The 27,907-nt window shown below is 35.8% G+C and overlaps 3 protein-coding genes across 3 annotated transcripts in view; 2 read left to right on the top strand and 1 right to left on the bottom strand.

The window, feature by feature from the left end:
* The window catches only part of LOC134272080 (E3 ubiquitin-protein ligase HERC2-like), a gene marked incomplete at its 3' end in the record, with an annotated part of 52,828 nt that overhangs the window by 6,519 nt on the left and 18,402 nt on the right, over positions 1 to 27,907 (bottom strand). Inside the window, exons 21-56 of the mRNA XM_062754314.1 lie at positions 19,013 to 19,198; positions 18,528 to 18,710; positions 17,951 to 18,042; positions 17,203 to 17,467; positions 16,852 to 17,089; positions 16,318 to 16,468; positions 15,796 to 16,000; positions 15,101 to 15,384; positions 14,820 to 14,996; positions 14,304 to 14,440; positions 13,751 to 13,940; positions 13,369 to 13,516; positions 12,019 to 12,194; positions 11,650 to 11,839; positions 11,079 to 11,258; positions 10,540 to 10,730; positions 9,981 to 10,131; positions 9,398 to 9,600; positions 8,917 to 9,138; positions 8,398 to 8,566; positions 7,631 to 7,917; positions 7,106 to 7,370; positions 6,647 to 6,852; positions 6,050 to 6,244; positions 5,644 to 5,872; positions 5,276 to 5,384; positions 4,953 to 5,092; positions 4,615 to 4,805; positions 4,135 to 4,332; positions 3,629 to 3,910; positions 3,401 to 3,482; positions 2,893 to 3,036; positions 2,429 to 2,697; positions 2,059 to 2,312; positions 1,464 to 1,831; positions 68 to 242 (exon numbers count right to left, since the gene is read on the bottom strand). Of these exons, the coding sequence (XP_062610298.1) occupies positions 68 to 242; positions 1,464 to 1,831; positions 2,059 to 2,312; positions 2,429 to 2,697; positions 2,893 to 3,036; positions 3,401 to 3,482; positions 3,629 to 3,910; positions 4,135 to 4,332; positions 4,615 to 4,805; positions 4,953 to 5,092; positions 5,276 to 5,384; positions 5,644 to 5,872; positions 6,050 to 6,244; positions 6,647 to 6,852; positions 7,106 to 7,370; positions 7,631 to 7,917; positions 8,398 to 8,566; positions 8,917 to 9,138; positions 9,398 to 9,600; positions 9,981 to 10,131; positions 10,540 to 10,730; positions 11,079 to 11,258; positions 11,650 to 11,839; positions 12,019 to 12,194; positions 13,369 to 13,516; positions 13,751 to 13,940; positions 14,304 to 14,440; positions 14,820 to 14,996; positions 15,101 to 15,384; positions 15,796 to 16,000; positions 16,318 to 16,468; positions 16,852 to 17,089; positions 17,203 to 17,467; positions 17,951 to 18,042; positions 18,528 to 18,710; positions 19,013 to 19,198 (7,132 nt within the window). The remainder of the gene's footprint in view (positions 1 to 67; positions 243 to 1,463; positions 1,832 to 2,058; positions 2,313 to 2,428; positions 2,698 to 2,892; positions 3,037 to 3,400; positions 3,483 to 3,628; positions 3,911 to 4,134; positions 4,333 to 4,614; positions 4,806 to 4,952; positions 5,093 to 5,275; positions 5,385 to 5,643; positions 5,873 to 6,049; positions 6,245 to 6,646; positions 6,853 to 7,105; positions 7,371 to 7,630; positions 7,918 to 8,397; positions 8,567 to 8,916; positions 9,139 to 9,397; positions 9,601 to 9,980; positions 10,132 to 10,539; positions 10,731 to 11,078; positions 11,259 to 11,649; positions 11,840 to 12,018; positions 12,195 to 13,368; positions 13,517 to 13,750; positions 13,941 to 14,303; positions 14,441 to 14,819; positions 14,997 to 15,100; positions 15,385 to 15,795; positions 16,001 to 16,317; positions 16,469 to 16,851; positions 17,090 to 17,202; positions 17,468 to 17,950; positions 18,043 to 18,527; positions 18,711 to 19,012; positions 19,199 to 27,907) is intronic.
* Positions 20,935 to 22,597, top strand: LOC134272097 (coiled-coil domain-containing protein 102A-like). The gene is made up of 2 exons (XM_062754338.1): positions 20,935 to 21,853; positions 22,144 to 22,597. Exons 1-2 carry the CDS (start codon positions 21,049 to 21,051, stop codon positions 22,566 to 22,568), a joined length of 1,230 nt encoding a protein of 409 aa, XP_062610322.1. The 5' UTR covers positions 20,935 to 21,048; the 3' UTR covers positions 22,569 to 22,597.
* Positions 23,541 to 26,902, top strand: LOC134272096 (uncharacterized). Its single transcript, XM_062754337.1, has 2 exons — positions 23,541 to 24,572; positions 26,407 to 26,902. The coding sequence occupies exons 1-2, from the start codon at positions 24,089 to 24,091 to the stop codon at positions 26,814 to 26,816; spliced, it is 894 nt and encodes a 297-aa protein (XP_062610321.1). The 5' UTR covers positions 23,541 to 24,088; the 3' UTR covers positions 26,817 to 26,902.

Raw genomic sequence — 27,907 nt, 5'->3', positions numbered from 1 at the left:
GTACTTCTCTTTTTTATAAAATAAGGCTACTTAAAAGATAAATTCAGAAAGACCAAAGAGCCTTTACCTGGAGTAGAGAATCTGTAGAGCGGTCAGTATGTAACCCAGGGCCTGCTGTTTACTGGTGTCCGTGTCCTGGGATAGAATGATTTTGGCCAGAGATGGACGTACAGTTTTGGATGTTGAGTTTTGGGAGGCAGTGGTAGATACAGAGTTCTCCTCAGCATTGCTCTCATTCACACCTTTTTTAAATCAACAAAAAAAGTAATATTACAGCTTAATGTTAACTAGAACTGTCCAAACGGGACAAAATACCCCCCGCTGGGTTTTTCAGAAGTAAGTTTTTCCATAATAAAGATATGTATCAAAAACAAATTATGCAATTTTTATTCCAGTGACCTTGAACTTCCCCGAATGACCTTTGGTCAAGGCCATGACACACTTTTGGGTCATGGGCAATCTTTGTGTGAAATGAGAACCTACCAAGTTTATGCATAAGAAAGATATGGACCGAACACAAATTATGAAATTTTTCTACCAGTGACCTTGAACTTCCCCAAATGACCTTGGGTCAAGGTCATGACACACCCTTGGGACATGGGCAATCTTTGTGTGAAATGAGAACCTACCAAGTTTATCCATAAGAAAGATATGGACCGGACACGAATTATGAAATTTTTCTACCAGTGACCTTGAACTTCCCCGAATGACCTTTGGTCAAGGTCATGACACACCCTTGAGAACCTACATAGTTTATCCATAAAAAAAATATGGACCGGACAGGGAATATAAAAAATTTTCTTCCAGTGACCTTGAACATTCCCAAATGACCTTGGGTCAAGGTCATGACACACCCTTGGGTCATAGGCAATCTTTGTGTGAAATGAGAACCTACCAAGTTTATCTATAAAAGATATGTATCAAACATTATTTATGAAAATTTTCTTCCAGTGACCTTGAACTTTCCCAAATGACCTTGGGTCAAGGTCATGACACACCCTTGGGTCATGGGCAATCTTTGTGTGAAATGAGAACCTACCAAGTTTATCCATAAGAAAGATATGGACCGGACACGAATTATGAAATTTTTCTTCCAGTGACCTTGAACTTTCCCGAATGACCTTGGGTCAAGGTCATGACACACCCTTAGGTCATGTGCAATCTTAGTGTGGAGTAGTAGATTCTAATGTGCCTCTGTAAGAAAGATATGGACCGGACACGAATGCACAGACAAACGGACAGACGGACGGACGGACAGACGGACGGACAGACAGACAGACCGACAGACGGACAAGGTGATTCGTATATACCCCCCCAAACTTCGTTTGCGGGGGGTATAAAAAGAAATATACAAAAAATTCAACAAATTCCATCTAGAATGCCCCTCATTTTCTGATATGCCCTCCCCCCCATATCAGTCAAGTCTTCATACAATAGGAATGAATTGTAGTCCTAATCCTTACCCAGAAGTGTTGCCCCCAGGGGATCCCTGGAGGTGGAGAACAGAACTGGCTCATGGGTGGTGGGTACAGACATGTCGGTGGTGGCCCAGGCAATGCTGTGAGAGGAACCACATGCTACCTTACTGATCTTGTACCCCTCCAGCACCACCAGGGCTGGCTTTCTATTGACTGTGGTGGTTCCATTTCCTTGTTGTCCATGATCATTATCTCCCCAAGCATACACCTGCCCAGTGTCAGTGACAGCCAGACAGTGGAGGGCCCCCACAGCTACATGGACAATTTTCTTCCCCTTCAGTCCCTCCACAATCTGAGGCTTCCTTACATGAGCATCTGTTCCATGACCCAGTCGAAAATAGTCACCTTTGCCCCTAAAAAAATTCAAGTACATCAAGTTATCACATATTTTAACATTCCTCTTTGCTTTTTGCGACCTAATAAGTCTAAAGCTGCTGCAAAATTTATTTACCAGTAGGTATGATTGATTCCTTTGAAAAACTGGATGGTAAAAGGCAATGAAATCATTTCATTCTTTATCACATGCAACTTAAAGGGAGTCTATCTCTAGTACATATTTATCATGGATATAAATGCTCACCATGTCCACACTTGTCCAGACTTGGTCAGAGCCAATGAGAACTGGGCACCACACTCAATCTGACACACCTTCTGATCCCTCAGTCTCTCTACTTCATGAGGGACATTACAACCCTCACTCCCCCCTCGACCCAGTTTTCCAAAGTCCCCGTCCCCCCAGGAGTAGACAATGCCCTCGTCTGTAAGGGCCAGGGTCTGGGCGTCCCGACTGCCACATGCCACCTGTACCACTCGCTGATGGGCCAAGGCCTTGACCTACAAAAGAAGTGTCCAGAATAAAGCAATTACCCCCAGAACAGATTGATTTTTGTTCCTGAAGGTGGACTACAAAGTGCAATATCTTTCATTTCTTTAAGTCCCCAAAGCCTGACCTGTTTGGGTTTCAGCTGTGTTGTATTGTCTCCGTGCCCCAGTCTCCCGTATTCCCCTAACCCCCAGGTGTACAGATCCCCGTTAGACGTAATGGCAGCACTATGGGAACTCCCGCAGGCAATGTCTCTGACACGCTTTGATTTCAGGGCCTCAATCAGCCTAGGTTTATCACAGTTCCAGCGACTGAAATGTCCCAGTTTCCCATCATCCCCTTCTCCCCATGAGAAGACCTTCCCATCAGTTGTCAAGGCCAATGAATGTCGTCCACCTATTTCAAATAAACAGATACAATATCAGTCGTGAGAATACTCTGAACCTTTGAACAAAAATTACCAAGTTTATAGCTTTAAATTCAGCATTAGTTTTAAGATTACCTACCAAAATATATATTTGTTATATTTGTTGTCAAATGCTTGACTTGACATTTTTTGTTTATGATATGATGATATCTGCTTGTTGTTACCTGAATGGACAGCCACTTTTTTGACAACATATTGACTCAGTGAGGTGATTTGTCTCGGAACAGAGACAGTCCCCGTGCTGATCCCCAGACCTAATCTCCCATTGGTGGCCTCACCACAGGCATAGACCTTTCCTTCTTGAGTCACTGTAAATGGAGGGAACAAAATCACCAGTAAAAACTCTTGGAATTTCAAACAAATGCTTCCTTCTTGTCATGCAATAAATATGAATTAAAATTAATACAGTAATAACTATAAATAATAATTCTGTAAATCATATATGTTAAATTGATTTTACAAATACATGTTCTTACACCATGTTATTTGCATTTTCCATCAATAAATACATATATCTTTATGCTGTTTGCGTAATAACATTTATTATAAAGGGTCCACATTTGTTCTGAAACAATTTGAATTCCTACAAATTCTCTCTATGAAATAATACTTATCATTCTGTAACTAACTGCTATGCAATCTTTTGTCTGTGCTAAATAACTTTATATTTACCACAAAATAAACTTTTGGATCCACCCACAATCTGCACACATCTCAAAGCAGACAGGTTGTCATTTAAAGTTGGGAGTTTAATCTGCAAGAAAATATACTTCTCTGTCACAAAGCATGTCTTTTTCTTTAAAAATATTAATCACCACTACTAAGAAAAACTCCTCTAACTACACTCTACTGAAAACTTAAAATTATGAATAAGTTGCTCTCATCTGTTATTCTACTGACCTTTGACCCTTTTGGCCCGCCCAGCTGATCCTTGTCATTCAGCCCCCAGCAGAATACATTAGTCTGAATTTCCTTGGTTGTGGATTTCTTCTTCTTTTTGACAGATGAACTATTGACCTTTTCCTCTTCTTCCTCCTCTCTGTCTGAGGCCAGGAACGAAAAGTTAGCGGCGGCATCATCCTCATCCGAGCGTAACCTCCCCAGAATCGTCAGACCGTGAACTTTACAGTCAATGCCACTGCTGCGACATTGCTTGATGCCAATCTCAATGAAGCGAAAGTACTGCAAAGGAAAGAGATGTCAATACATTAACAGAATTAATTAATAATAAAGATGTTTAGTTACACAAAAATATTTTAAATTTTTTATCCAATTTTGTACTCTCATTGATCTTCATGTATAAAGCTCCATTTAAAAGCAGTTTCAAGAGTCAATTAGATAACACTTAATAATATAAAAAATTGAATTTTATTTATTTTTTTGTAAAAATTGAATCTCAGACTCACATCATTAAGGTCCTGCAGAAGTGTAACAATAGACTCAGATGATGTGATATTGACTGCACGGATTTCTCTCATGGAGTTTAATGTATCTCCTGCACTGATCACCACCAAACTTGGCATGTAGCTGGAGTCAGAAGGCTCCACTTTCATGTAGAGTCGATGTAAAAGGATGTCTGGCTGCATTTCTAGTCGGATCCAGTGCTATAACACATAGGAAATAAAACATACAACTATCTGTAAAGTTATCTGCATTTAATCCTAAATTGATTTCAGAATCATATGTTAAATGAATGTGAAATTTGTTTTCAACTTTGCTGGTTTTCTTCAGTTGAAATCATTGTCTTTGGCAAAACAACACAAATTTTGGCTATGTTGCATGAAGGTACAACAAAACATGAACTAGAGTGCAGTAAGAGTGTGACCTGACCCAAACCTTCGAACCTCAGAGCCCTCTGAGCCTGACCTTACCCCCTAACCTCTCACCTTGCCCTGTGACCCTGAGCTCTGCCAGTAGCCATTGTTTCCATTGATGAGTCTGTGAGCCTGATTTTCTCGAGATGACACTGTGATGGCCTTGACACAGGTGTGCCAGTCATCAATGGTGGATCTGGAGGACATGACCCCAAACTTCCTCCTCTGTTTGCCTGCCTTACCAGCAAAAGATGGCTCACAATCTACACAACAAACAATTCATAAAATTACATCAAGTTTTGATAATACCTGTCCAGCTCTCATGACAAACTCTGCTACCTATATTTGTTGTTTATCTTCAATTAAAATTGATTTCAATTTGACTCAAAATGCATTTCAAAGATTGTTACCTGGTTCAGATATTTTGATGAAGACATGACTGTGTTTATGTTTCTTGATACGGAAGCAGTTTTCACACATGTCATAACTGGGACATTTCTGACACTTGTACCTGGGGCCCACTATGGGGAACAGTTCACATTCATCACATCTAAAAAGAGGAACAGTTCCAATGAAATTATTTGGCATTTCAAAATCAGTTGAATAAATTGATCTTTGACATAGAACATAACTCTGAGGATCTGGAGTTTAATTTGAATTTTCTTTTTTTAAACAGAATTTTGAAATAAAAATCAAATTTTGAAAAGGTTAGAATGTCTGATATGTATTTTACCCCACTCCAGGATGAGAACTTGGCACAATTTCCATTTCATCAATAACCCCTGTCCAGTGAGATTGCTGTGGAAAGTCTACTGTTAGATCTCTACCATTGGCATTGATGGCTGAAATGAACATTAACACTTAATTTAGTACAATGACTTTATTTCATGTGGTGACTGTTTACATAGCATTTTATATTTTAAACAACATAGAAATTCAAGGGGAAAAGGAGGTGTATTTACTAAAAAATACATGTTAACTATAAAATATAACCGAAGGAAAGGTATTCTAATATGAAATAGAAAAATATTGCAACACAAACATGAACACATGATCCTGCTGAAACTTCCCCAATAATCTGAAATCTATTCAATAAAATACCTGTAACAGTTCCAATGCAGTTATGGGACACGGACCCCCACTTGTAGGTGGGCGTTACCACATTAGGTTTGACGTGAACCTTGTCTCCCACTGAGATTTTCTGAGTGGACCCGGTTTCATTTCCCATGAATCCTAGAATCTCCACATGGATATATCGGACCCAGTATGTCCCACCTTTCCTCTGCCAGTCAGCCTGGATGTTCAAGTCATGGAGACCATCTCTGTCAAGCTAAAATTGAAGTAAACATTTATCATTCAAAATTCACATCATCCCAGGCCTGTTTTTAGCAAATAACAGGTCCACAGGTATTTACCTTTAAAAATTCAAAATTGAGAATTTTGAATTTTTTATTATACAGTGGCTCACATTATTCTTGATATTTGCAAAAAATGTTTTCTTCTTTACCTTGACAACTTTGCCAATGTCCCCCTCATGAACCTCTTCATAAGTGCGGCAGCACCTGACACTCATGTTGGGTTGGATGGTGTCCCTGACGTACATGGCATACTCGTCGTTACTCAGGAAGTCGGCCCGTTTCTTGTACGTCTGTTGTGTGGGAGCCGCCGGTGGAACCAACCCTGCTGCTTCGTTATTCAAGTTCTGAAATTATAATTAAATAAGACAGATTCTTCTAGTGCAAGGCATTCCAAATGATTCCAAAACAAACTCCTTACTCATTGACACAATGAATTCTGAATTCTAATCATATACATGTACTAAATGTAGAATAATAGCATACAGATTAAAATTTTGAATTCATAATGTATACGTCAGGGAACTTTTTTTGCCCCCCCCCTTTATTTTTACAACTTTGTCCCTGACCCACGTTAGCAAATTTAAAACCGAGTGAATTCAATGATGACAGCATTATCCCTTAAATGAATTGGAATCTGGAAGAATTTAGAATGGGACATACTAGTTTGTGTGAAAGGGAAAAATAACAAGGGGCAAAAATTGACCAATATACAGTTTCTCATCTAGGGCATTTTAAAAATAACTTACCCCATATGTCATAACCTCTGTGTTTATGTCGAATGAGTTCTCTTCCTCTAGATCTTCTGATGTGGCATCAGAATCCGTGGAGTACTCCTCTGATTCGCTATCACTATCCTCCACGTCATGGACGTTAATCTGGGGGTGCTCAATCAGCCACCCCACCAGGGCCTCAATACTGGGCTGGTCAGGGTTAGAGACCAATGATGAGCCTCCTAAAAACAGAAAAACATTTTTTTTTTTTTAAATATATTTATGGAATTTGATATAAATTGTAGACTTAATGTCAACAAAATGATGATGACCTTCTATACATACGCAAAAGATCATGTCTAAAACTACCAGTAGGTACCATACAATTTGAATGCATTAAAAGCTTCCATCGTTTATAATCAACAAGGTTCTGTAACTTAAAGGAATATGGACCAATAGTCTTTGTTCAACTAAGTACCTATAAAAATGACTCACCGATAGCCTTCATCGCCAGTTTGACATTTTTCTTGGTAAATCCCATTTCCATGAGCTGTGTCACCACCGGGCTGACTTCGGGCTGAGGTTCCTGGTTTCTGGTTTTCCTGGGTTTGTGAGGCCGGTTTGTGTTATTGGGCACCTCAACAGGAGGTCTAATGGGAGGAGCCTGCTCATTCTCACTCTCAGAATCGGATGATTCAGAATCATCAATTTCTAGCTGGCTCGTTGCAGTCAGGTACTGCGCAACTGCCAAGGCAGCACCCTGTGAAATAAAGAAAATGTTACATATTAGAACTTCTATCTAAGAACCCAGTTGCAAACAAGTAAAGTTGATTTCACTAAAATTTGAATGATGCTTATCATCCTTAATCATAAATATATAAGTTTACAACCTACAAGAATTGTGCATGTTTTAGATTGCATTCAAAAATGATTTTGAATGCTTTTGACTCATATTTAAATACCAATTGCAGATACTACTCTTGATAAAAATATCCTTTAAAATGGCCAACTCCATCTCACCTCTAGTTCATCTCTGGAGAAGACGGCTTTGATGGGAGAAGGCTGGGTGGCCACACTCATTAACTGCTGTAATATTGTGTTGGAAGACGATGATTCACTCTCTGGATCCTCATCGCTGATCTCTTCCACCCCAGCTTCCACCTCTGATAATCCTTGATCCACCACTGAAATTCCACTCAGGATCTGTCTGAGATGGGACTGACAAGACAACAGGACTCTGGAGGCTCGGAGCAGTCCCAGCTTTAGCTGTTGTTTTCGGAGTTCTCTTACATCAACACCACTGGCTGCTATACATATACACAAGAAAAAACATCTAATTAGAAATTTGGCTGCAGAAAATCTTGAACCGAATCATTTTTTTACAATAATTTTAAAAGACAATATAAAATTCTACAACTGATGCAATCATACAACTGGTCTCAGTATCCAGTATCTTAACCCTACTAAGTACTGTAACAGAAATGTAAAAATACAATCATGGATGTAAACAATAAAACTAATTCTTCAAAGATCATAAAAATTTTCACATTAAGCCTGAATAATAATAGCAAAAGTACAACACAGTAATAATAAATTCCTAAGTACTGCATCACAAGGTACACTTACTAAAATAAATTTTGCCCTTTCTATTTTTTTTAATTTCCAGACAAAAAATATTTTGCTCGATTTAAGAATACAAGTATATCTATATCTTAATTCCTCTATTATTTATGCTACTTTTACCAGAGTTTATTCATGATTTAGATATTATTCTATAAATAACTTACACGTCCGTTCAGATTCAATACTGGCAGTGCTGGAGGCCAGGGGTCTGTCTTTGGGGAAATCCTTCTCCATCTTCAATCCTGTTGCAGTGTAACCAACAATGGCTGACCACATTTTGATGACATCTGGTGTCATTTCCAGCTTACTCACACAGAAATCCTGATTCCCAGCCTGTATTTCACAAGCACATTATGTTCATCTATAATTTACTCATTTAAAATTTTGCTTTGGTTATTATCCTTATAATTTTCCAGAAAAAATTCAAAATAATTAAAATTGACATGTGAACAATATCAGCATACCTTGCTTTGCAGAATTTGAAAAATTTGAAAATTTAAAAATAATTGTCATTAATTCTACTGAGAGCTACTAGTATTTCTCTTAACATAATCCCAATGAGAGAGTTATTTCCCCTATCACAAGGTCAATGGACCTTAATAAATTGATTTTTTCAATGAAGAAAAATCTCAACATGTGATTAAGAATTCATCATGTCATAAGAATAAAAGCCATTTCCTTACCACAACTATTTCAGATAATCTACAGGCTCGCAAACTGCCATCTTTGAACTGTACATGTATTTTTCCCTTTGAAGTGATCTTGGCAATAGTACCACTGCCATAGTCTTCATGTTCCACCCTTCCACCTAACCTTGCCCTGTTATCAATTCCACCAATTACAGCTAAGCAAGCCAGAACAATGGGCAAACGATCTACTAAGACAGTATCCTCAGATAGAAGTTCCTTAAAAATAAATTGGTATTTAACCATGGTTTTCATTATACATTTACTGGAGCTTACTAACATTTGTTAATAACATGCACTTTTATTTCCCATATTTGAATAGTTACATTGAATTTTCATGCTTTGAGAAATGGAAAAAGAAATGCAAAATAATCAAGGATGGCCAAAAACCCATTCAAACCAGCTAATAACACAAAAGTAATTAAAAAAACACCAGGAAACTATAAAACTTTTACTAATTCAAAATAAGCTCCTGTACCTGCGATGGACAGACTTTTTCCACCATCATGTCTCCGATGTTGACCAGCTGATCGGTGATGTAGGTGTTGATGTGGGGGTTCCAGCACTCGCTGACGTGGAGGGTGCGTATCAGACACACTAACTCCTCCCCCACGGTACTGGTGTAGGAGGCAGTCAGGGAGACCGACACACACGGCTTGTGGCCCTTCCTCAGAATGTCATCTACAGGGAAAACAAATACATGTACCAGCATTAGCTCAGAAATTAAATATGGTCAATCATTCCAAAGGAAAGTTCAAACCCCCCCCCCCTTTCCAAAAAAAAATTTGTGGATCTACTATGCCAACTATAAGATTCAGAATGCTATAAACCATTTTGTTTTCATGACACCTTTTATTCAAAAGGCATAAATTTAAAATCTATATGTGAAGATCAAATTTTAAGACAGCATGAGGAGACTTTTGTAAAAAACAAAAACATGTATTAAAATTAATTGTTTCATGGCAAGAAGAATTCTGAGTAAAGGAAGATTATGAAACCCACAGATATTTCTTGCACATGAATAATAGTTGGTTTACAGTATATTTTATAACTGTTCTTACTCTGTGAAAAAAGTGTAGGGTCAGCAGAACATCCCATGATGACTTTGCCCAGGAGATTAAACAGCCTCTGTACGATGGTCTTCACTCGGGTTTCATCTGTATTCTTACTCCAGTGAGGCAGCACTGACTCCAGAAACCTTAGAATAAGAATCTAAAATACAATGAATAATGTTAATGAAATCAAATTCAAGGAATTATTACATTAATTTTTATTTTTTCTTGTTTCAAGGCTATCTATTTGGAGTTCTTCTAAAACAGCAGCATATACAGTAAAACATGCGTAAATGAATTAATGTTAACAGTGAAGTGATGAACTTAATTGATATGACACATTTGGTTTAAAAAATGGTAAAATTGTCCATACCTGGCATTTTGTCAAAAGCATCTTTTACTATATAACTTTATTACTCTAAACATATTAATCCAAAATAGAAAATTTGCTGCCTACTGAAAGTTTGTAAACAGCATTAAAATCATGATGATATACTGGCATTTCTAAATGCTACTTTAATACTTAATCCTACGGCTTGTAAATTTGAAGATTGTAATGTAGTCTGACCTGCTTGATGATATTTTTGGTGGGTTGGGAGGGCTTTTCATCCTCCAGTATTTTTAGTAACAGATCGATCCACTTCTGTGAGCTGAGGGCTTCACAGATGACTGGACTTGTTGCGATTGATCGAATAAATCCCAGTGTACACCAGCTGTAGTGCTGCTCACTAGCAATCTGTGTGGGGATGTAGTTGGAATCTGAAATAATCATTTCAATCTCTGTTATGACTAATGCATTGAATACTCCAAATGTATTATTTTATTTGGCATGTACGATATCTGACAGAAAGTGATTTTTTTCTATAAGGGAGTGAAGATTTAAATCAAAACTCTCTGATTGCGCTTTATATAAAAATATGTATACACAAGACTGTTGAAAATTAATTACGGGAAAAGTGGTATACAGAATACACAGCTGAATGGAATACAGTACTTGTCCTGCATTAAATCCCTATCATTTAGCAAGACCTAGTAGACTTTTTTCAGACCAAGTGTTACAAATTGTTTTACGGCACTATCTCTTAAAAGACTTAATTCTACACATACTTATTCCGTAATTGCATCCTGCATCCAGAATTTTCCTCATCAACCCACACAATGCACTGACAGCCTCTTTCTGAGCTTGTTCTGCGTATATTCCACATGACAGCGAGAGATTGCGCAATAGATAAAGAGTTGATCGTCGTATTACGGCTGTCGGATGCCGACTCTCGGCCTTCACAGGGTCTGCATAAAGCAAAAGACTACTTAGCACATAAACATGACTAAATTCCTGTAAATGTTGGAAGGTATGGCTGTTGTTGTTTTAGACTTGGCAAGCATTTACATGTATATACTAACATAATAGACTTTGTGGTTAGAAAGTTGTATACTTCCTACTTCCCTCCCTTCTTCATTTATAATGTACATCATTTATAAAAAGTACATTTTTCCCAGTCCTCAATACATAAGATATAAAAGAACTTTACTGATTATCATTACAATTGTTTCACGCTGCTAATATAGTTATTAATATCAATCTAAACAATTATTATCTTTTTTCATATAAAATACATTAAGATGCTAACAAATTAAGTTACAATGCAGTGGAACAATCTTTGTGTAATACTGATTTTACCTGTTTCCAATTCATCGTCTTCATTATCATCATTATCAGGCATTTCTGGGGGCTCTGCCAGCTTGAGGTCATATTTGCCCTCCTTGCCCATCCTGTAACTGTTTGTGCTCCCGGTGTCCCAGTGAATTCGGATCCACCCATCATCCCCTAACTCCCCAATCACTCGCCCCAGACTAGGGGGAGGACCATCCTAAAAAAATCACTCCAGTATCTGGCTTTATGTTTACTTTCTAAGTAAAAATCCATTCATTTGACCTATAAACCTTGACCTTTCTCTGATTAACCTTACATATCTTTATTTTTATTTCCTGAATAAGAATTCAATGTTCTTTGACCTATAACCTCTGACCTTTTTCTGTTTAACCTCACCTGATCCCCCCATTTCCAGTCCACTCCCCTCATGACCCGAGTCCCGATTTTCATCATGGCCGCCAGTTCGGGGCCTGAGATGGGAACAGGGGCCGACTGCTTCTTATGTTTCTGTTCCTCTAAGACGGCACACATGGACACCATGTTATCCTGAAGAACTCTGTCAGGATCTGGCCCTAGAGAAAGGAAAGAATCTTTTCATAAGGTGGTGTAGTTACTCATTGGTCACAGTCAGGATTTGTTTCAATAGTATGAAAAAGAGATAAATTCACATTACAGTTAATTCTCGATAAACCGCCACCTTTTGTGATTTAGAAATCATGGCGGTATAACGAATTTGGCGATGAATTGAATTTTCCATCTTTTAGGAAATAAGACGTAGGGTTATCGTTCTTAGAAATACCATTTAGCGTTTCTATTCTTATTATCACATGTACATGTATTTAAAAACATATTTTTAAATTTGAAAATACTTCAAGTAATTTTTTTATGTACAATTTCGCTAAACAAAATATTCAGTTATGAAATTAAGACAAGTACATGCGTATGCATGTTGCCCTATAAAAAAAAAATGCGGGGTCGATCTGATATATTGCCTAAATTAGTATGTAAAATAAGTTCTTAAATAAATTCATTGTTTATAAAAGCATTGTTAATGAAACGTTCACAATTTCTGACTCATATTTATTTTTAAAGCAAATTTTGCATTGTTTTTAAAAGCAGAGATCATGAAAATAATTCGTTATCGGCGAAATTTACAACGACCGCTTTCGTGGCTAAGCCTTAATTATATGATTTTATTAAACAGAAAAACAAAATTATTCTAACAGTTCATGTTAGAATTATTGTTTTCTTAATTGCATGTACCTTGACTGGCTTTGCATGCTTTACAACAGGGATAGCGTCAACCAATTAACCGTGCTTCACTGACCACATGCACCTGTGGCGGTATTATCGAGATAATTGACATTTAAAAATGGACGTTTGTTTTGAAAACAGGGTGGCGGATGGCTTTTGGCGTTATAAAGAGAATTTTATATAGCAGGAAAAACGTTCTTGGGAAATCATGGCGGTATTGCGAAAATGGCGATGAATCGAATGGCGATAATTCGAGAATTGACTGTATTTACTTTTATTTGAAAGGGTCAAAGTCTTTTTTTATTCCCTTTTCAAATGTTATTATAACAATCTCACCGATTTTGACTGGAGAACCCCTCATAATTTTATGACACAGAGGTACTCATTTTCCAACATTATAGTCCTTTTTCTAAATGTAGCAGTTAAATGTTTCTGAACATTCTTTTTCTCCATTACATTGATGAGTCATGTCTTAATCTCTCTGTCCCTTACCTACGAGTCTCATCAGAGTCTGTGACAATCCCAGTACCCCGGAGTTGAGTAGTAAACTGAGACTACTTGACTGGTGCTCTGACACCAGGATTCCCAACATGGCCAGAATAAAACGGGACTGGGGAAGTGCTCCTAGACTAAGTCTCTCCTAAATACATATTTACAGATTTAACATCAAGTGCTAATAAAGCTGTTACTCAACAATCTTTTCATTTTATAAAATTATCAATGACATTATTTTTTCAGTCTAATCTTTTAAACTTGATAGAAAAAAACTGATAAAAAAAAAAATTGGTGAAAGTTTCAGAAAAGTAAGAGTATTACTGGATATGGAATGTAAATTACAAACATACACCATGTACATGTAACTTCAAAATTGTACCTTGCTGGTATCAACTGGAGGAATAGCAGGATTTATCCCCCTTGATTTGAATTTCATGTCGGCCTGAATGACAGCTGCCCTTAATTCTTTGATGGCCCATTTGTAGAGGTCAGAATAGGTCATCTCTAGGAGGATTCTGTCACAGGGGGGTATCAGCTGGACCCCTGACAGACAGTGAGGAACTGGGGGGCTAAAAAATGATAGAAAATCTTAATGATGTATAACCATATCTATGTAGAAAATAATTTTTAATTTTCACTAAAAGAATTTTTCCAAGGCCAGACACACAAAAAATGTCAATTTTTAATCAGCTTAAAAAGAATATATAATTTTCCAAAATGATTTGTGTTTCTAAAAGATTTTTTTTAAAAAAAGTCTTTTACATGTTTTTTTTTTTTTTTTTTTAATATATTACAGTTCATAAAACAGATAAAGCAAAGAGAAGCAGACACATGTACTCAAACCTCAATGTATTATTTAAAATAGAAGTCTATGTTAATTAAACAATAGGATCAGGTATGTCTGCTACTGAGTTTTTGGACTAATTCTTTACCAGATTCGCTGTCCTATGGTTAGTAGACCCTGCCACCCACACAGAATGGCATATTTACAAGAGGACAACAAATAGTCACGGTGTACCAGGGACAGCATAGTCTGGATACCACTCAGTCGCATCTGAGCCCTCTCCACCTTAAAAATACAACCATGGCTAGTTCAAATGTGATGTTTCAGGATCAGCATGGCTAATTATGGCTTACTGTAGTCTTAAAGTCTAGAAGTATAGTCATGTAATACTATAATTATGTTTTTTTTCATTTTCTGACCCCTTTCCACCTTTAAAATGAAACAAGCATATAAAGTGTAATGCCTAATATAAGGATCAGCACCGCTTATTAACACTTATTGTGGTCTACATACTTAATATGTGTACAACGAAGTTTTCACTTTCATCAGTTTTATAAGAGAAATGTGTTAATTAATTATTACTGTGAAATTCGATTATTCTGAAATAAAATTTATGTTATGAATTTTCCCTTAAAAAAAAAAGCTAAATTCATACAACAGTTACCTGATGGTGCAGGGATCGCCTGAGTTTTTCAATATCAATAGGATGTTCGTACAATACAAATTCTATGATCTTATTCAACAGCGGCATGTCTGTTATATGTCCAGTCATTCTTTGTCTCAGCCAGCGGAACTTCTGGGCACTGGTAACAGTACTGGCTATATCTTTCCAGGAATCTTGCTGTAAAACACATCATTATCTTCAATAAATATCAAACAAGTTGCATAACAAACAAGTTTTCCATCATTTGAGCTGACCTTAAATCAAGAAGAATGACTACAAACCCTTTTAGTTCTGTGAACTTTGACCTTGTGATCTACCACAGTGGCTCCCCCCTCTGGTTCTTCTGTCTTTTTGGGAGCGCCCCCTTTTGGATAAACCATGACCTCAAATTCATCCTCCCCCGATGGCTTGCTGGTTTCTATGACATTCTCCTCGGCTGGAACTTTCTCCTCTTTATCAGGTCTTTCTCCACTTTCTGCTCCTGGTGACAAAACTTCATTCTCCGCTTTGACATCAACTGGCTCCTCCCCTCCTGTCACAAACTCCACCCCAAAATCACAGGCCACTACAGGAAATTAACAATAAATCATAAACTCCACCCAAAATCACAGGCCACAACTGGAAATTAACAATAAATTTTCAATTTCTATTCTATTTCTAAATCTATGAGCCATTTTCCTATTAGGATTTTTTGATAATGGGTCTTGTTAAGGAATTATGTGCTAGAAAGAAAGAAATAATGACTGTAAGAATAAAATCTACAATAATCCAAAATATCCTTTATTGAAATTGCAAGTTTAAAACTCTTTGATACAGAAAAAATGAAGACAGTCTGTATTTGCATACAAATCTTTGTATCATGTTAAACAAATTGCTATAAATATAATAAAGCCTTCTGGTGACAATTATAAAGTAGAATGTTAAGCTCCAAAATATCACCCCCCCCACCCCCAATCCTCTGAAAAACAAACAGTACCTTTGGTTCTTTTGGACCTTCTCTTGTCTTCCATCATTTTCAGTGACACCTGTTTCCATCTGGGAATACTTTTAAGCAGACATGATCGACTCATGGCGTTAACCTCGTTACCAATGGCCGGCCTCAACTCATTGAAGAGAAACCTGCATCTCTCTATCACAGGGGCACACACTTCTTTGTAGGACCGCCCTTGCTCTTGGTGAATCTAGAGTTAAGCATTTTTAAATATTTCAAACTTTAATCATTTTGAACGATGAAAAGGATTTACATACATGTATATACGGGGGTATAATAATATATTTCATTCAAATATTATGCTTTTATAGATGACATATTGCAAAACTTTTGTTGATAAAAATAAATCAACATATATTCATAGGAAAGCTGTTTTGAAATCCAAAGCAACTTTCAATTTAATAATGAATACAAAATCTCAGTCCTATTTCAATCATTAACTTCATAAATACATGTACTAATAGTTAAGGTCAAATGGAAACAGACATTTCAATCAATCCCCTATACCTGAATGAGGCTGCGTTTTGTTTTGCTGACTACTTTGAAGAGTTCCGATATTGACTTTGGAATGGAATGTTTGGTGTGTTCTTCTTGTTCAACTATTGCTATAGCTGCATGTCCCAAGTCATGGTGCTTTAGAAGAACTGCTAAGAGGATCCTGACAAGGAAAGTTTAATGTTGTCATATATTGTGTATTTATCTTCAAGTTTTCACTCAAAGATCTGTCTGTAGCCTTTACCCAGTATACATGTGCAAGTAATCAAGAATGAAAACGTCTATGTTTTGCTATGGAAAATACATGTACCAAGCATATGTCTTAGATGCAACAGTAAAATAAATGATGCACAATGACATTATGAAATTGAAAAAATTACTAAAAAATTAAATTGCATTCTGTGGTTTAGGACGAGTTGCAGATAAGGTATAGCTACCCCCAAATGTAACAGCCATACAAACAGAATGATGTAAGGTTTAACACCCCATAACTATACACTCCCCACTTCCATTTTTTAATTGGGCATAACAAGTTTTACCACATACCTGCTGACCTCCTCCAGGGGGTGATCAAGGGGAAATTCTAGTGCAAACAAATGATGATGCTTCTGATACTTCTCCATCACAGATAGGAATGTTTTGACTGCAGTGTCTTGGACACGGCCTTCTGCTAAGGATGCCAGGAAGGGGCGGGATGTATCGGCTTGTGACGCCTGTCTGTCAAACAGCTTCTCCTTCTCTGATAGGCCAGGCACATGTCTGACCTCAGAAGTGGGTGTGGCTCCTGTGATTTATGAAAGATGAATACATATTTGTTCCAAAAATTTGAGAATAATTACTATGTTTATGAAATAGTTTGCACATCAAAGGAACTATAACTCTTCAAACTGTTCTTACCAGGAGTTGTCCCTCCTGAAGCAGATCCTCTGCTTTCTCCTTTTTCCTCCTCAAACTGATTTTTGGGTTGTAAAACTTGCAGTCCCCCGGCAAAGAACTCCGATTTCAGCCAATCGTGATACTCCTCTTCTTCTGCTGATTGGGGGGTTCCCCTGGCCTGGTACGCTGCCTGGAGGCCGAGCAGCACCCCCAGGGTTCGCTGTGTGTCCGCCAGTGGGGAGGAGGCAGTGCTTGTGTCAGAAGTTTGGACAATGTCTTTCTTTGGCTGTTGATAAAATAAACCTTGATTTGTAATCAGTTTTCCAGAGAAGTATATTCTGTGAAATCTCTAATTTTCCTGGGGGGTATAATATTCTCGGTTTTTGAGGTTTTGAGAGACCCACAAATTTATGACTACCACAAATGTAAAACTGCATATGCATTACATGTACTACTAAACATTTTCCAACCATGAAATCAAATCCCAATATTTTTTCCACAAACCTTGAAAATTTGACCCCACGAAAATATGTGATTTTACAGTATATGGCTTCTTCAAAGTAGAGCATTGCCTTGCACTGCGTAATACATGGATTACTAGTTTAAGTATCTCTGTCTCATAATATGCAAAATTTAGGAAATATTTAGGGTAGTAGTTATGACTTATTCATCACATAACAACTTTGAATTCACCCCCTTTGGAGAATTATTGCAGCTAAAATCAATGCTTTTCAAAAAAAAAAAAGTTTTTACCCTCTAATTGACTTACATCAAGGTACTGTCCAACATAGAAGGACTTCATCAGTTCTCTGGCTTCATCTGAATGATGCTCCAACTCAAAAGCTTCTGTGGCATCTTCGGCTGAAAACACATATGAAATTCTAAATTTAAAACATTTTAACATATACTTCCAAAATACATGTACAGTAAAACCTCATTATCTTGAACTCAAAGGGGCAGAGATTAAACTTTGACATACTTGAGGATTCAAAATAATGGGGTAAAAAAATGAAGAAAATGTAGTTTGCACTACCAAATTACTTAAAAATATACCAGGTATTCCAGATATTGAAGTTCCACTGTATTTGAACATTACTGTATGCATGTGTACTTCGAATAACGAGCTACATATTTTAGCAGCTTTAAAATGGGGCGAATTCATGAATACTATATAATTTCTATAAACAAAACTATGTATGGGCATGAAAGCGTGTAAATTGCACAATTCAAAGGCATATCCATTGATTGTGCTAAATTTTGAATATGCTAAATTATGTACACATACAGTACTTTATAGTAAAAATGGACCTGTTTTTGTTTGGTGCAGATGGACAGTACAAAATTACCTGCAAATTGAAGCAGTTTCTCACTTCCACAAGGAGCCTGGGCTTTAAACTCCTGTATGTCATAAACTTTGCCGTGGATCACTACCCATAATCCCCCATCTTTGTTCTGGTTCTCAAGGTCAGGTTGACGAATGATATTGATGTCCTCGTTTGATTTCTGTGTGTATTTCTCCAAAGTGTAACCTGAACAGACAGGAAAAAGAAATTACTGAAATTGATCATTATTCTCATTTCCTTATACATTTTCTTATACATTTCAGTTGTAGAGCTGTATATATATATCTACATCTTGTATGAAGCATATTTTCCATAATAGCAGATGATCTTATCTTTTACTTGTCACCCAGGTTAAGAGTAAAAACATCTTTCACTCATCACATGGGTTGAGGTAAAAGATAAGATCAGCTAGGGTATCAGATGATATTCTTTTCCTCTTTAAAACTACTTTACTTTTCTAAATAATTTTTCATCAAAGGTCGACTTACTCCAAACCCCTGGCCAGGCTAGATCCTCCTTGTCGTCCCGGTCCAGCCCCGGGGCCAGTTTGTTGTAAGTGTCCAGTATGTCAAGTATTTCCTCCAGCACGGGCACTGACCGGGAAGACTGAATGACCCCCGGGGCCTTCAGCTGCAGCAGCACCATTGAGGTCACCATCTCAGGTAGCAGGACACCTGGACAGGAAAAATTATTTCTATTAATGAAAGAAATCTGGGAAAAGTTTTTATTCTTAACTGCTACATCATATGTGAAAATTTTTACTACATTAAATTGATTATATCCAGTAAGATGAGTTGAACAAGATCAATTTTTTTAATAAATGATTAAGAATTGTACTCATAAAAGTTCTAGTCAGTATTTCATATTAGTATATTTACATTTACTTTGTTTTATTCTAATAAAAAGCATTATAAAATTATAAGCTGAGAAGGCCATAACAATAACACTCTCATGTGTCCTATGTGTTTTCTTATCACTTTGAAAACATGTACAGTAGAAACTGTCTATTCTGGCACCTGTACAATCCATTTATATTTTTTACACACAATGTCTTTACTGAGATTGATATGAAAAAAAAATTTGATTATTTGGCCTCTTTTATTGTGCATTATTTTTGTTTGCCCATTTTGGTTTGTGTGCAGTATTTATCACTTGGACTGTTGGTGAACACGTATCTATTAATTGTGATGTAATTTCACATTTAGTCATGCATTATGACGTCAGAAATTTTATTTTCCTTCAATTCTGTAAATGCCTTTGAAAATGACCTAAAATTGAAGCATTTTTTCAGTATTTCATATAGAGCACAACCTCTGATCCAAAATATGCCAATACATAACGAAAGGCCTATTTCTGAAGATCAAAAAACATGAGTCATGTTTTGCACACACCTGTGCAGTTATATTTTTATTCTTTGCTGAAGGTAGTCAAATACGCATATTTTCTGCAAATTTCAAAACATTGCAATTTCTGCCTGTTTTCAAATATTTGGATTCTAAAAACGAAATTTCATTATAGAACATGAAAGCACCAAGTGTCTACTTTATTTTGATATATGAAAATGGAAAGAGGGTGATAGTTAATTAATAGATATAAGTACAGGGCCATTTTATGTATAAGATGGCTCTTGCTCTTTGTCTCCCAATTTATGTTGGATTTAACAGATTTCATAGTATCTTTCATTGATTTATTCTATTTGTTATCAATGTCTGGTGCCTGATATTTTGCTACTGCTTCTGGCACCGTTTTTGGTGATCTTTTGATTTAATAATTATGTTTCAACTGTATTTCCACAAATGAAGTCTTTGTCTTTAATTTCAAGTTTTTCTTGAAAATTTTTACAACCCCCATTGCTTTCAGTAAAATTTTTTGAGGCGGAATTTTGTCACTTAAGGTAAAAAAAAGTTCAAGTTCGTTTGATAAAGAAGTGATAAGACGTGTCTTGTTCCTTAAATGTGTTCCGTTTCTATCTCTTCAAAGAATATGATGCAATTTTTAAGGACACGATGCAATGTTTAATTGACAAGCAATGCTTTATAAACAATGTCAATTCATACAAATATTTGATAATTAATATTTTTTTTTGTATTCACATGACTTTCAATACACCATGAGTAAATTTATTCTGCTGCAAAGGACAAGTCAAGAGTTGCAATTCAGAACTGTTGAACTTGCTCTCAAAATATGAAGGACCTAATGATGCAATCAAGAAGAAACTATAACTTTACATGATATTTCATCATACTTTGATGGACACCACAACCCACACATTTGTGAAACCTAACCCTCCCATATTGTTCATAGAGGGTCAAAATGACCGAGAAAATTCATACTAAATTAACTAATACAATGAAATCATGCACCTTTCTGACCTCATATGACCCGTCATTTTAAGACATAATCCTGAGCGATTGATATCAATGAAAACAAACACAAGCGTCTACATTTGGCAATAGATAACAAAGCATATATAAGGTATAGAAGTCAAACAGTTTATCATTACAAGCTAAAACCAATCATCAAAATGTATCAAACTCTTTCAAGCAGTTTAGGATTTCTTTTCCTATGCCTGAGCTTCATCCATGGACAAAAAACCATTCCAAAATCAACGCCTAGCGAACAAGTGGATTCTAAGGTTAATCAACGACTTATTCAGCTTGAAACAACTTTAGAGTCAGTAATAAAAGAGTTGACAGCCATCAAACAGGAAAATCAACAGCTTCAGCAAAGGCAGAAAATGGCTGAACTCCAAGAAAAAATCCATGACCAGCAGATTCAGAAGTTACAACAATGGAATCAAACTGTCCAAACCAAGATTACTTCCCTGGAGAAGTCACTTAGAGCTGTGCAAAGGGAAAACAAAATGATGAGAGTTGAACTTGATCGTTTGAACACCAACTTGCCTCTCTTACCACAAGACACCAAACTGATGGATCAACTACACAACCTCAATTCCACATCCATTTTCTTACTGAATCAAAATGCCTTCATGAAAGACCAAATGGAGAATCTGAATTCTAGCTTCAAACACTCAACTCTTGATGCAACAAGATTGGAAAGCACTTTAACTGAGAAATTAAGCCAAAGAATCAAAGATGGCAAACAAGAAATGATGAACAATATGTCTGCTGTCATGAAGGATCTAGAAGTCAAGCAGCAAAATTTATCACTTTCACTTTCAGATGTAAAAAATAAAATGGCTCCACAGCTAAGCTCCGTACTTCAGCAACAATTGACAAAGGCAGAGCAACAGCAACTTACAGAGTCAAATCCGCAGGATTTCACACAGTCTTATATGCAACCCCACAGCAACAGAGCTGCACCAGCAGGTATGGTAAACCAACATTTATTCCCGTGCAAATTTCTTGACTTAGTTTAACTTGTGAATATTAATTGCCTCACATCATTTATTCTGTTTCATATTCATAAGAGAATATATTTCTTCATTCGCGAAAATTAATCATTGCATATTGGTTTCAAACTGACAAACTGTGAACAAAAGATGACATGAATAATAGTTGGTTTACAGTATGTATACATAACTGAGTTTTTTCAACTCTTTATAATTGCAAAACTTTAAAGAATCTGCAAAATTTACAAAGATAGTTCTTTTTTTCAGGTTATCATTACAATGTAGCTTTTACAGCTGGAATTATATGTTGTGGACAAAACACTACATTTCCACCTGGAACAAAGGTTATATTCCCGGAAATCATATTCCAGGTGGGAGGCGGATACAACCCCAGAACAGGCGTTTTCACTGCTCCAAAGGCCGGCCTCTACCTTATTTTCTCTACCATAGTAGCAGACAATTGTCAACAATTTAGGACCAAAATCATGATCAATGGTGCACTAAAAGCTAAAGTAATGGCCTGGTTTAATTATACGACTAAACTGCAGGTCTACCAGTCAGCCTCTAACCTTGTGGCCTACTGGTTAAAGGCAGGGGATCAGGTCTGGACAGAAGCGGACTATGGGAGTAACGTGTTTGCTTACGCTCTAGAGAATACCTTTTCTGTAGTCATGATCAGTGGATCAACATAGATATGCTGTATTCTTATATACTCATTAAATACTTGCTTTATTCAATATTCTGTTATTTCTTGAAATCTTAACTTGTTTGGGTAAAGTCTGGCGATCACATGAGAGTGCCTAGTGGGCCACATTTTGGTCACTTTTGGTCAAGCAGAGCTGGTGCTAAAGGGAAAACTTTTGCCCCTGCTTTATTTTTGCCTATTTTCAATATGGTAAATTTCAAATGGTGTAAATTCAAAGAACAGAGAACAATTTCTCAAAAAGAACCATAAACAGACAAATATAAAATGCACAAAATTGTTTGTAAGTGTAACAGTGTGAAAATAACATGGGGCCAAAATAACCCTGTTTACAGTACTGTGAAATCACTAATTTTCATGGGGGTTTAATTTTCAATGTTTTCGAGGTATGAAAAGACCCACGAATTCAAGCCCACCTCTAAACGTAAATTTTCATATGAACAACTACAAAAAAATTCTTTATCCACGAAAATCAAATCCCCACATACTAGCACTCTTTCCTCAAACCACGAAAATTTGACACCACGAAAATACATGATTTTACAGTATTTAAAACAACTGCATGTTAATACAGGGAAAAATAAATGCACACAGACTTCAAATGTCTTGAATGTCAAAAATCAAGATAAACAACATTTATGATCTGTCAGATAGACACTGTTCTTTTCAAATATAGGACATGACGCAGTTTATAAGAAAATTTTTGAGACAATTCAAATGTTTGCACACATAGCTATTAGTAAATTTAGACAAGTACAACTACATATATGGAAAGCCCTTTGTAAATCAAATGCTAGAAATAGCCAATCTTTATTCAATTTTTATCTACACCAAGTTTTTGCTATTATCCTCTTAACCTAAATATACAAATTCTAATTGCTTAGGTTTTACTGTCCTAGTGTTGATAAAACAATCTGATAACGTCATGTATCTTTATCTAATGAAATGAATGATAAAAACCAAGTTTAAAAGCTTGTGTTAACACAAGTCCTAAGAATGGCCTGAATTAATTGTGCCCTGTTTTTGCTGTATGGATTTCTGCATACTAATGCTTTGTTACTCCATGGATCACAAACCAATGCCACACCATCCACCTCTAGTGGACAACTGGACTCTAATGACCATCAACGACTTCTTCATCTGGAAACCGTTCTAGATTTGGTGATAAAAGAGTTAAACTCTGTGAATCGAGAAAATCAACTTCTTCAACTAAAACAGACAACCTTGGAGAGAGAAGTTCAGGTGATAAAGCAATGGAACCAAACTCTGGAGATAAAGTTAGAAGCTGCTGAGACAAAGATAACATACTTAGAGGATTCCCTGAAGGCAGTAATTAGTGAAAACAAACTGTTAAAAGACAGAGTGGAGATTTTAAATTCTTCATCCACTTCAACACAACTCCAGGACGGCTTTAAAGAACAGCTGGATAGTCTGAATTTGACATCTACTTCACTACAGCAAGAAAACATTTATTTGAAAAAAGAGGTCAACATTTTAAACTCCTCTTTCATGGAATTAAAACAAAATATCTCTACTACAGAGGATGCAAGAAGATTGGAGAATATACAGTTGGACATTCTGAACTCTTCATCCATTTTTCTTCTACAACAAAACATCAATTTACAGAAACAGGTAAACATTTTAAACACTTCTCTTACACTAATGCAACAAAATATGACTACTTCTGAGGACATGAGAAGATTGGAAAACATCTTAAAATTTGAAGTAAAGCAGACAGTCAGTGACAGAGAACAGGAGATGATGAAGAATATATCCGCCATGGTTACAGACCTGGAACTCCGAGACCGATATTTATCACTTTCTCTGTTGGATGTACACAGCAACATGACCATGTTTAACCACACACTTTCTAAGCTCAAGCAGCAACAGAAGACAGACAAAGAGCAACAGAATATGACAATAGAGCAGTTAACACACTCGCTTCAGAACAACACTGTCAAACTGAGCAACATTCTTTCCAGTCTTCAAACAAGTATGTTAAGGACCATTCTCTGTAATGACTTAAAATTTGTATATAGGAGCAGTAGCACGCATAGTCTCAGAATTTCTCCAAACTCTCTATGAGAAAAGTATTTGATAACCTCAACTAATTTGGGCAAAAATTGGTTACTATATGTTATAGTTACCATGGCAACATTTTTAAACTTTGAAAAATGGCATTTTTTAACACATGTTTAGAGTCCCATAGTTAACATTTGCAGCAAAGCAATCAATTGGCAATGACTGGTTCCTAAAGCTTGACGCCTGATGTTTTAAATCCATGACATATTTGGTAAATCAACTATACGTTACTATAGTAACAAAGAATTCCAAATTTTAAGAAATTATTCATTGAATTTAATAAAGTAATACATGTAAAAATAAAAGGCAATAATAGGATGAAATGTGACCAAATAAATTAGAAAAGAGCGTTGAAACATATACAAGAACAAATTCTGATATTTCAGTTTGGTTGGCAATGGTTACCAAGGTTTTTATACCACAGAAACCCTTAAAATTAACACTTTGTATGTTTAAATCTGACCCTATCTTTTATAAAAGCACATTTACTTATAACTGAAGATCAATTTTTAAAGGTGTTGATTTGGTCCTAATTTTCCCATTGAAAAAAATTCAATTTAGATTCTTAAAATAGATCATTGCTATGGAAACAAGCAGAAAAAATATGCTTAAAAATCTGAAAAATATTTTGTTTCCTTGGAAATGTACCTGAAAATGTAGAGTCCCAAAACTTTTATGATTGATATTTATTAATGGCTAACCTGACTTTTAATTTTGACTATCATCCAATCTCTAACTGGATGCAAAAAGCTGGATTTAAATTGATTTAAAACTTTCAAAATTGAACGTTTTCCCTTCTTTGTTACCATAGCAACAGTGTTGTTTTATTCACAAAATTTTATCAATATATAATATTCAACTTTAGTTCTACCAGATAAGAACCATTCAAGGTGGGTCTTATAATATGTTTCTTGATTTAATTGCAAGTAAATTGTAAATTAATGCAGAAAAGAAAATTCACTTTTAACAACCTGGTACGTAATGTTTCTTTGATAACACTGCAAAGTAGCAATTAATCCCAATTTTTCTTATGGTGTTGTGTTGAAAGGTCCTAAGGATATTTGCCAATCTTGAATTTTCATGTTTTTCCTCAAGGCATTAGCATTAACCCAATTTTAGTTACTGATTTTGCTTGGTTACTCTGTGTTACCATGGCAACCATAAACTTTATATATACAATAATATTGCTTATACTTAAGGTCAAACATTTTCATTGTTTTTGTTTAATAAGTTGTTGATTGAGTTTGAGCATGTAACATCTACCATTAGTGAATATATACTATGAGTTTTTCTGCATAATTCAGCATTTTAAATGTATTTCAAATGTACCCTTGGTTACCACTTACTTCAAGATATATTCCAAACAGTTTCTTTACAGTATAAGTGACAACAAGGTGTCAAGTTTTTGTGAAAATGGTTTGTTTGCTTTTCCTTGTTTTTATCAAGGCTAAGTAAACATTTGAATTACATGAAGAAGCTGGAAATCTCAATTTTCAAACTTTTAAAAGCTGTTACCATGGCAACCAAGTCATATAACAAAAAATTTTATTTGATATATGATTCTGGTGTCAAGTAATAAGAATTGGTGAAGTTTAATCAAACTTTGTGACCATGCATGGCAACGAAGTTTAAGTGGTTACAGAGAATGGCTCTTCAAAACTTGATATTACCGGTATATTTTTATAAAAAGCCTTTATTTTTTATAGATATCAAAAAATTAAAATAAGTGATGTATTTTTTTTCAGGAGTTGCTTTCACTGCTGGAGTACATTATGATGATAAACATAACTTTGCACCTTCAGAGACAATTATATTCCCACGAGTCATGTATGAGGTGGGAGGGGGATATAACCCCAGGACAGGGGTATTTACGGCCCCCAAGGCTGGACTCTACCTCATATTCAGTACAGTTGTGGGAAAGGACCATGAAATAATTAGAACACAAATCAGGATCAATGGTTCACTGAAGGCTTCAATCATGGCTTATGTTACTTCATCTACTGCGCCTGTCTACCAATCAGCCTCTAACCTTGTGGTTCAACAGTTACAAGTGGGAGATAGAGTTTGGATACGAGTCTATCAGGGAACTAATTTTTACTCTGATTATGAAGAGACAACCTTTTCTGTAGCCATGATTAATGAATCACTAATCTGAATGTACAATATGACTTAAATTGCTCGGAAATGATTGCTAACTCAAAAAAAAAAAATTTACAAATGTACAAAAAACGTTTTTATTGATTGAGAATAAATAAACAATGACATCAAACTTCTTTTTTATAATGAACCATGACTTTGAAATTCTAATACTTAATAAAAGGCATTCTCACCCTCCAACAAATATACATGACTCACAGTATATTGTTTAATAATACCACACATCTTTCAAAGAAATTCCCTGGATTTGGGTGCTCTATCATAATTTGGGCTTACAATCCAATGAGTGCACAACTCCAGGTTTTAATTGAACCTCATAATGTAAGTACAACTTAGGGTAAATTCAGAAAACAGAGAACAAATTCTTAAACAGAACAATATAAAATGTTCAAAATTGTTTGTAAATGTAAAAGTGTGTAAATACCATGGGGCCAAAATAACCCTGTTTACAGTATTTTAAACAAACGAATTTACAGGGGAAAAAAATTAAATAAATGCACACAGATTTCAAATGACTTGATGCTTAATATCAAATGTTTGTGAAAATAACAATGGCAAATTTCAAGAAATATAAACAATATTGGTATTTGCAAATCTTTAGCTTCTTGCCTTAAAAAAATTTCAAGAAATTGTAGATTTTATAAGCACTCAGTGCTCAGAGTGTGTGCAATGGAATCATTATTTCATTAATGAATAATTCCAATCTTAATTTTATTTATCGATTCCTTGTGTTTTGATTGGACAAGAACAAATTCAAGAAAAAGTTTACACATCGATGAATTTTTCAACCAGAACTACTTTCTTGACTGTTGTTAAAACAATGAAAACAGATACTTCTAGTCCATTTTAGCTTAATTATGATTACAAGAAACTTATGAAAAATGAATTAATGAATGAAAAGGAGATAAACAGGACTGACAGACGGGAATATTATGTTTATGTCATTGTTGGATCATGAGTGTGAAATATTTTGAAATCGCTGATCATGCTGTCATTTTCTCGACGTTCCATATCAACTCAGTTGGTATCGTAATGTGATAGGGAAAAGAAACGTACTTCAGACTCTTGCCTTTTCAGCATCAAATCATA

The sequence above is a fragment of the Saccostrea cucullata genome, unplaced genomic scaffold (genome assembly GCF_032062105.1).
Source record: "Saccostrea cucullata isolate Sc308-1 unplaced genomic scaffold, CSIRO_AGI_Scuc_v1 ctg2232, whole genome shotgun sequence".
In the NCBI taxonomy this organism is placed as follows: Eukaryota; Metazoa; Mollusca; class Bivalvia; order Ostreida; family Ostreidae; genus Saccostrea; species Saccostrea cuccullata.
The sequence above is the reverse complement of the archived record's forward strand: the minus strand, read 5'-3'. Positions and strand labels throughout refer to the sequence as shown.

Excerpts from the sequence above, each read along its gene's own strand:
- LOC134272097 (XM_062754338.1), top strand. The coding sequence starts at position 21,049 with ATGTATCAAACTCTTTCAAGCAGTTTAGGATTTCTTTTCCTATGCCTG. Across the intron at positions 21,854-22,143 it reads CAACAGAGCTGCACCAGCAG|GTTATCATTACAATGTAGCT; the intron begins GTATGGTAAACC and ends TCTTTTTTTCAG.
- LOC134272096 (XM_062754337.1), top strand. The coding sequence starts at position 24,089 with ATGGAATTAAAACAAAATATCTCTACTACAGAGGATGCAAGAAGATTG. Across the intron at positions 24,573-26,406 it reads TCTTTCCAGTCTTCAAACAA|GAGTTGCTTTCACTGCTGGA; the intron begins GTATGTTAAGGA and ends ATTTTTTTTCAG.